The sequence below is a fragment of the Typha angustifolia genome, chromosome 3 (genome assembly GCF_048772165.1).
Source record: "Typha angustifolia cultivar Huaian chromosome 3, ASM4877216v1, whole genome shotgun sequence".
Lineage (NCBI taxonomy): Eukaryota > Viridiplantae > Streptophyta > Magnoliopsida > Poales > Typhaceae > Typha > Typha angustifolia.
The window spans coordinates 7,670,589-7,679,047 of NC_133241.1; the positions used below are offsets into that span (position 1 = coordinate 7,670,589).

The 8,459-nt window shown below is 39.4% G+C and overlaps 3 protein-coding genes across 4 annotated transcripts in view; 1 reads left to right on the plus strand and 2 right to left on the minus strand.

Moving 5' to 3' along the window:
* Positions 1–8,459, minus strand: part of LOC140777901 (nifU-like protein 2, chloroplastic) — a 70,168-nt gene that overhangs the window by 27,428 nt on the left and 34,281 nt on the right. The gene's annotated exons all lie outside the window — the stretch shown is intronic.
* On the minus strand, positions 860–4,814 carry LOC140758433 (zinc finger transcription factor YY1). Of its 2 annotated transcripts, XM_073094595.1 has the most exons (6): positions 4,620–4,814; positions 4,386–4,444; positions 3,010–3,206; positions 2,416–2,505; positions 2,055–2,198; positions 860–1,706 (listed from the first exon to the last, which is right to left on the minus strand). In XM_073094595.1, the coding sequence occupies exons 1-6, from the start codon at positions 4,703–4,705 to the stop codon at positions 1,176–1,178; spliced, it is 1,107 nt and encodes a 368-aa protein (XP_072950696.1). In that variant the 5' UTR covers positions 4,706–4,814; the 3' UTR covers positions 860–1,175. The 2 variants fall into 2 exon arrangements, with proteins under 2 accessions (XP_072950696.1, XP_072950697.1); XM_073094596.1 differs by lacking the exons at positions 4,386–4,444; positions 4,620–4,814 and adding an exon at positions 4,156–4,365.
* LOC140758432 (uncharacterized) lies at positions 4,937–8,164 on the plus strand. Its single transcript, XM_073094594.1, has 5 exons — positions 4,937–5,692; positions 6,146–6,607; positions 6,755–7,132; positions 7,215–7,282; positions 7,693–8,164. Exons 1-5 carry the CDS (start codon positions 5,114–5,116, stop codon positions 7,901–7,903), a joined length of 1,698 nt encoding a protein of 565 aa, XP_072950695.1. The 5' UTR covers positions 4,937–5,113; the 3' UTR covers positions 7,904–8,164.

Below are 8,459 nucleotides of genomic sequence, written 5' to 3' on the forward strand. Positions count from 1 at the left end.
CTACCAAACTACTCTTCATACTACCACTCCATACCTTACCAACCAATCTCCCCATTGATGATTGATGTGGGCTCCTCCCATTTTAATCTGAATAAAAAAGTTTGCTATACCAACCACTGTCTCCTTATGATTACTACTTTATTGTAAACAATTGTATCTTATTGTTAAACGGCATTTCCGGCCTAAATTGGGGATTCATAAACTTAGGGCAATGAATGAATGAATGAAAACCTATCTTTGTCTCCTGCTTGTCATTTATAGGTGCAGAAAGATTACATGTAGTAAATGAGATAGAAAAAGAAAAGGGAAAGTCAAAGAAAGCTCTCTAGATCTCACTAGTCAGTCCATGCCTTTTGTTGTTGGTGATTCTAACATGTAGGACAGAGATTTTTCTCTCTTCTTTTCTTCTGTAGAATTGAAATGAGTAGTCCATGACAAAGAAACTGACATTTGGCTGAATAATTGGGGGTGAGTTTGGTTTGTTCTTTGTTTAGACTAATGGCTTGTATAGTAGATCAAGACTTTGGCAGTCATTAGAATGAAGTCTGGTCAATTTGATGTCATTATGTAGAAGAATATACTCACCCTTGATGGTCTTTTCTTCAATTTAGGAATAGAAGATTCTAAGCCACATTTTACTATCGAGATCACCTCTTGTTATTTTTCCCATCACATAATACAACCTTGTCCTTCCACAAAAGTAGTTGTAACTTGTCCTTATACAGCAGCACATATAATTGCATCACTCTTTACTCAATATGTGCATAATATTTCTCACATTTGAGTACATAATAAATTACAAGCTTATGACTCGCAAAGAAGATTTAGTGATAAAAAGGAGCTGTTTCATGTTTGGATCTCAACACAAGTAAAGCCACAGGATTGTGTAATATGATGTCAGTAAAAATTGTACAATGCAAGTGTAAAGCTTACTGCATTAGGTCAGGACACTCCTCATGCCATTAATCAGGTAAGTGCAATTGATGACAGGCTCCTTAATGCAATATCATACTTATCTAAGAGAGAAAAGAGTTGGTAACACAAGAGAGACATTAACATACTAACGCCAGTAACGAAAAACACAAAGCCATGATACAACTTGGGATGTAAGTTTATCATGTTGATGTGTGTGGAGTCTGGCAGGAAATATGGACTTCTGGTGCCAGGCGTAAGCATCAATCTTCATCCTCTGTCTCCTCATCATCACCATTCACCTCTCTATATCTCCATCCCTCCTCCTCAACATTGTCTCGGTCTTCTTCTGTTTCCTCACTATCTTCTTCATACATCTCTTTGCTTGGCCACTGCTTCTTGACAGTGTTTATGTTCGTGGGAGCCAAGTTAGATGCTTTGCGGTTAGCAACTTTTGCTGGCGGCATCTTCTGCACTAGGCTCGGCTTGCTTCTTTTGGAGTTCTTTGCAGCACCACCCTTCGCTACATAAGCATCCTGATCACTTGCCTCATCCATGATGTTCTCAGTAGCAGGAGCATGCTTGCCATTTTCTTCTGAATTATGGCCAGGATGTTCCCTTCTCAAATGGAGATTCAGCTTGTACTCATGAATGTACGCTTTTCCACAGCCTTCATAAGGGCAGGCATAAGGTCGGTCAGAGGAAGCAGAACCATAGGTCGCCGCAGGAGTCTTTGGGGTAGTATGGAGTTTATCCACCGGTGGTGTGTGTTTCACTGTATCTATCGTAGAATTCTGCATGGCAAAAATTTGAACAAAGTAATTAATTAGCAACATGTGTTGTAATGAAACTAATAATTTGGCAATCATAGCCGGTTGTGCCATAGGATGAACCACATGAACCTAAGACTAAAGTGGATTTAGCAATTATAGAAAGCTACTTCTCTATTTATTTAATTGCATGCCTAATAGCTACTAAATCAACAGCCAATTTCATAAATCCTAATATTCCCAGGCAGTGATGCTAAACAAGTTCAAAAACAGAATAACATTTCTATCTGCAAGAAAGAGGAAAAAAACTACAGCTTTTGCAAGAGTAATAATGACCAAATAAAACTAGCAGTTCAACAGAAGCAGCGTTACCTTTTCATGATGTGTCTTGATGTGGGTTTTCAATTTACATTCATGTGTATATCTCTTCCCACACTCTGGGTAAGGACAAACATGATAATTCTCCAATGAATGGGTTCGCATGTGTGCCCTTAAGTTAAAGTCCAATGAGAATGCCTGCAGTTCACAGCTTCTGAATCATCATTAAGTACAAACACATCAAGCACTAAATTGTGAAGTCAGTCCCTTTATCATTATCATTCTGATAATATAACACAAACTCATTTGCTTTTGTTTAACTATTGTAACAAACTACTTACTTTTCTTCAAGAAGATATCATGGCTCATCTTCTAAGATGGTTGAAATAGAACTCAAAAGGAGCAAGATAATCACCTTACCGCAACCTTCATGAGGGCATACAAAATCCCTTTCTCCTGTATGAATAAGAAAATGTCTCTTCAACTTCGAACTATCCAAAAATTTCTGCATGAAAACCAGAAAATAGTTTTAACAAGAGAAAGAGCAATTATGTAAACACAAATTGCACGACTGTGCATCCAAAATGCAGCACTTCTGTTTTGAATATGCAGTAGCGTTTATAAAATCAAAAGGTAAGAAGAGCATAAAGGAAAGATATTTAACGACATTGCTTTAAAGATATTGTGGCATATAGTCTTTTGAAATAACTAAGAGAATAAAAACATATAAAATATGATGATAATCGAGTATAAAGAGCAGAAAGACTGAATATATTTTGAGTTCTACTTGTAAGAGATACTACACATCCAGAAAAATCTGTAAAAACTAGGAGTTTAGAAGTCTGAACCAACATTCTATATTAAGAAGGCGAAAGAAAATGCCACTATCCATAAAAACAAAAAATAGCTCCAAAGATCTATCATTAGTTAAGAAATTTGTTTGGATTGCTGTTAAGTTAAGAACTATGAAGTGATTAAACCAGCACAGAACAACAACTACTCGTATTACCTTTCCACAGCCCTCAAAATGACAAACGTACTGCCTCTCTCCATGGATATGAGCATGTTTTCTTAAAGCTCCAACATCAATGAAAGTCTTCCCACAACCTTCGTAGCTGCAGAGGAATAGAACCTCAGTAGTTGGTTCAGGTTTTGGCTGTTCTTCTGGTTCCTTAGACTTTTCTTTCATAGCTTTTAACATATCCTCTAAACACAAGAAATACAAAACAATCAGGACAATTATGGCCAAAGTGAATATATTTTTTAATATTCTCTACGTACATTCATGTAAGATTGTTAGATAGACTATGCATGATGTAATGTGGTTGATTTTACCAAAGTGTTAAAAAGATTTAGGACTATTAGCCTCTATGTAGTGCTATCATTTCCAAAACTATGAAGAATTAGGTGGACCTGAAAGAAGGAGAGTTGTCATAGGAATCAAACTCTATATACTGCAATTGTTACAAATATTACTGCCTTTTTGTTTAACTTTATTAAGTATGAAGGTAATTTGATTCACAGCAGGATATCTCACACTATATGGAGGGATATATCCATCATATAGAAGGAAGAGAGGAAAGAGCAGAGAGTGTGTGTTTAATAAGAAGAAAAATGTCAAAGTTCCACTTCACTACCATGGTTTATCTAGTTACCTACGAATGTGGTTAAGATGAGAAGAGTAGGTCAAATTCTACTTTCCCACCACAAAGCTTGAATTCTTGAATTAACTGTTAGGGTGAAATTCTCAACAAGGTTATTAATGTGACTCAGATGGTACCAATCAATGAAATTAAATCTATTAGCCCCTCATACTATCTGATATGAGGTGTTGCAAGGCAGAGCGAACCAAATGTTCCGTAGTGGGATAAAATTTTCCTGAAAACTCAGAGCAGGAAAAAAATCTGAAGCAAAAATGAAATTAACAGTATACTAGAGAACTTCAGAAAACACAATAAGGGAAACTGCACCATTCATAAAATAGAGCATGGAGATATCAGAAATCAAACAATATAAACAAATCTCCAAGCAATAATGTAGGCAACTCTTATGCGACGCTGCACTACCAATATGATCTTATTAACTTGGATCCTCCATTTGCAGTAGAACCCATTACTTTCATATTATCATGAAAAATGCACCAATTCACTAGTACCCTTTTGAAATATTGAAACAAAGGATGCACCAATGCCTTGAAGCACAATCCCCAACTCCATGCAATTAAATCCATTGGCATCCTAAAAAATCAAGAGACCGTAGTCTGATTCACAATTGCATAGATATAATAAAAATTGAGCTTCGTTCCTTATACGAACCAATTAATCACATGATCGCCATTGCTCGATCACAGATTCCAATCCAGATTAGAAAGTATCAAAGCAATACCTGTAACCCACTTCAAAAGAGAGCATTTTCCACCTGTCGCCACGACATCTTGCGGAACCCTAGATCAAGAGCCCACAAAATTAAATCAAATGTATACACAAACCAAGAGAAAAGAACCAAATCGCCACAGATTGCAGCACCACAAGAACACAGAAAGAAACCCTAACACCCCAAAATCACCTAACACGGAAGAATTAGCGATGAGATCGGAAAGAAAGATTAGGGCAAACGCACCATTCCCTAAACCATCGGACGGCGGGGGTCCGGTCCTTGACGACGGCGCGCCTCGCGAACGGGTAGTGATTCATCTGGAAATCCATCTCCGCCCGAATCCCTTGGTTTGTTATTTATCCCCTCCGATATCTCTAATGGCGAGAGGAATAAATGGGAGAGGACGAATAGTGAGTGGAATAAGTACCGCGGATAGGCTATCCGGGGAAGGAGATAGGGAAGAGCTGCGAATAGGTTATATCGAGGGTGCGAATCGCGATAAACATAAAACGTAGGGTGTGAAATGAAAACGTCCCGCAAATATCCCTTCCCTCCCATTTTTATCTCCTTCTCTCTCTCTCTCTCTCTCTCTCCAACCCATCTCCAAACCCCAAAAACCCTAACCCTCGACCTTCTTTCTCTCCTCCTTCTCCATCTCGAAAAACCTAATCTCCGTAATCTCCACTCTCCTATCCTCCCATTCATGACCACCATAGCCGCAGCCGCTGCCATTATCGATGCAGAAGCTATGGCGCGGAACCACGGGCCAAGGCCCTCTCCTTTGCACCTCTGCTTTGCTTGAGACGAAGAGCTCTCGATCGAATCCCCTCTCTCTCTTCCCAATGCCGGCATTTCACCTCCGCGCCACTCCCTCCTCCTCCTCAGCCGCCGTCGCCCCCTCATCCGCTGGCCGGGTCCAGAGCCGGACGCGCCACTCCATCTGCCGCTGTGGGCTCGAAAAGCGCGCATGGCCTGCGCTCTCGAGACAGGCTTCGGCGCCGTCGGCGGCGGCTTGGTTGCACGGCGGCGCTGCCTCGGGGCTGAGGAATTGGGAGAAAGGTGAGATTTTTGATGGGTTTGGCGTGGGGGCTAGAAGGCGAGAGGAGGAAATGGAGGTTGTGGAAGGAGAGACGCGGTTGGAGAGTGAGAGTAGTAGAGTGGTGGAGAGGAGGGCGAAAAGTGGAGGCTCTAGTGGTGCTCCGATTGAGAATCTTGAGCTATTGACGATTCCAGGTGTCGGGCCTCGAAATCTTAGGAAGCTGGTTGATAAGGGCTTTAGTCGTGTTGCTGAACTCAAACAGCTTTATAGAGATAAGGTATAAGATTATTTATCCCTTTATTTTCAGTTTTAATTTCTTCAATCATTTTGGGAATTCATGTTTTGAAGTTAAAATAAGCTCTTCTGCTTCGTTTCTTGAAGATTGATACTGAAATATAATTCGCTTTACTAACTTCTAAGTTGATGGTAATACATGTGACTGTTTGATTATAACATTTGGAAGATATCAGTTTGAAGAATTAAATGAGTGCTTTGATTCATGTAAATGAATTTGTTTTTGTCTCAATGTATATCTTTACATGACTCTTCTTTAGTTCATGGGGGTCGGGTTGCTCTTTTCATTTTAACTGTACCCAAAGTTGTTAATTCCTTTTTAATGCTCCAAATGTAAGATTGGCTGCTCTCCCTTTTTTCTCATTATGACAATCAACCAGTATGAGAGGTTCCAGATTTCTCTTTATGATTGTATTTCTCTACCTTATCAACACAGTTCTTTGGCAAGTCTAGTGAGAAGATGGTTGAGTTTTTACGTAGCTCGGTGGGCATCATCCATAAGAATCATGCGGAGAGCATAACAAGTTATATCAAGGAAAGCGTGGATGAGGAGTTAAAAGAGGAAAGCCCTTCAGTTCAAACTGCCCAGAAGAAAAGGCTGACTTTCTGCGTTGAGGGTAACATTAGCGTTGGAAAGACCACTTTCCTTCAAAGGATAGCCAATGAGACACTTGAATTGCGTGATCTTGTGGAGATTGTTCCAGAGCCAATCTCCAAGTGGCAGGATGTTGGTCCTGACCACTTCAATATACTGGATGCTTTTTATGCTGAGCCACAGAGGTACGCTTATACCTTTCAGAACTATGTGTTTGTAACCAGAGTAATGCAGGAAAGAGAATCAGCTGGTGGCATTAAACCTCTCAGGCTGATGGAAAGAAGTGTTTTCAGTGATCGAATGGTAGGTATCTTACATTTTTCAATATTCCGAAGTTAAGCTGCACTCCTTGAGGGAAAAAGTGTGTTCCCTTGATATACTGTAATTTGTCTGTCTGCACATTTATCTAAAGTGTTACAGAGTTATCTAAAGTTAGAATGCATGTGGCAGGTCTTTGTGCGAGCTGTTCATGAAGCCAATTGGATGAATGAGATGGAAATTAGCATATATGATTCATGGTTTGATCCTGTTGTATCAAGTCTGCCAGGTCTTATCCCTGATGGTTTCATTTATCTTAGAGCTAGCCCTGATACTTGCCACAAGAGAATGATGCACCGTAAGAGGGCCGAGGAGGGTGGTGTAAGCCTTGATTATTTGAGAGGCTTGCATGAAAAACATGAAAGTTGGCTATTCCCCTTTCAGAGTGGAAACCATGGTGTACTATCAGTTAGTCAGTTACCCGAGCATATGGATAGCTCCTTACATCCTGATATTAGAGATCGTGTTTTCTATTTAGAAGGCAATCATATGCATTCAAGTATTCAAAAGGTACATCTCTTGATGAATCTATATCTAATGCCACTATTACGAACTTCTCTTGCTAATGAAGATATCACTTGTTATTGATCAGGTTCCTGCTTTGGTGCTGGATTGTGAGCCCAATATTGATTTTAGCAAGGACATCGAAGCAAAAAGACAGTAAGTTTGCAATAATCTTCTTAGCTCCTTTTCAAGGCAAATGCTCGCCAACTGTGTTATTCTATTCTTTTTGTATAAAGCACTCATTTAAAAGAGAGTTGATTCAGAGGAGTTATTTATATTTGAAATGTTAATTTTGTTCTTCCCCATATCTTAAACTTTTTAATTTTGAGTTAGCATCATGTTGAAACTTATGCATAACCTGTGGAGCTAATCTACACTTTTCAGTTTGAACCTGCATACAGAAGTAACAAAGCAGAGAAAATATCTTGATGGTCATACCACTTTGTACAGAAGTGCAACACTATAGCATTTCTTTTACTGCTAACTTACATAAAAGAAAACATTTCACTTAAAATAGCACAACCTTTTAGTTTTGCTTAAACTAATGTAATTCAATTATCTTTCAGGTATGCCCGGCAAGTCGCAGAGTTCTTTGAATTCGTGAAGAAAAAGAAATCAGATCTTTCAACAGATACTGCTGATGCCAGGAAGAGTACCGGGCATCAGTTGGTACTTCCGCATGATGGTGGTCTGTGGGTTCCTCAAGGCAGCCATATACCTGAGGCAGCTCTGAAATCTCTAGAATTCACTAGAGCTATGTCGTTCATGTCCGGTTAAAACCTTCCATTTTCACTGCATTCGGCACCAATTTCTCGTGGATGATATTAGAATGCAGTTTGTTCAACTCGTGGATGATATGCTTCTTTCTGCTTTTGGTGTGAGTTGTCATGTACCCATGTTTCAAATCAGCCAAGCAAATTTTGTCGAAAGAATGATGAAGCTCGTTGCTATAGAAATGCTACTGTATGCAGTTCTATATGCTGTTTGTAAATTGAACTGCACCTCGTTTTGCCTGTAGTTCTATTCCTGTTTCTGAGCTTTTATTTTGTCATGCCTTGTCGATGAGACACCAATTGCAATTTTAGGCTTGGAAGCGATGTTTCCATTATTCCAGCATTAGAGCAACCGCAAGACATGAAAGAATGACAACTATAATGATTTAGGAGAACTGCAGAGATTCAAAAGGTTTTTTTTTTTTTTTGAGAGAGAGATGCCTATGGTAACAAAAGAAATGTCATTGAAGGTGACTACTTTCTCAGCAGGATTAACATCCATTACTCTCGCTCTAATTGCCTAGCTAATCAACACAAGAGGCCATTCCATATCCAACTAG

Coding starts and splice junctions, on each gene's coding strand:
- LOC140758433 (XM_073094595.1), bottom strand. CDS start 4,705: ATGGATTTCCAGATGAATCACTACCCGTTCGCGAGGCGCGCCGTCGTC. Junction 3,207..4,385: donor TCTTTTGAAGTGGGTTACAG/GTATTGCTTTGA, acceptor TCTTGTGTTTAG/AGGATATGTTAAAAGCTATG. Junction 2,506..3,009: donor ATTTTGAGGGCTGTGGAAAG/GTAATACGAGTA, acceptor GTTTTCATGCAG/AAATTTTTGGATAGTTCGAA.
- LOC140758432 (XM_073094594.1), top strand. CDS start 5,114: ATGCAGAAGCTATGGCGCGGAACCACGGGCCAAGGCCCTCTCCTTTGC. Junction 7,133..7,214: donor TGCATTCAAGTATTCAAAAG/GTACATCTCTTG, acceptor GTTATTGATCAG/GTTCCTGCTTTGGTGCTGGA. Junction 7,283..7,692: donor GACATCGAAGCAAAAAGACA/GTAAGTTTGCAA, acceptor ATTATCTTTCAG/GTATGCCCGGCAAGTCGCAG.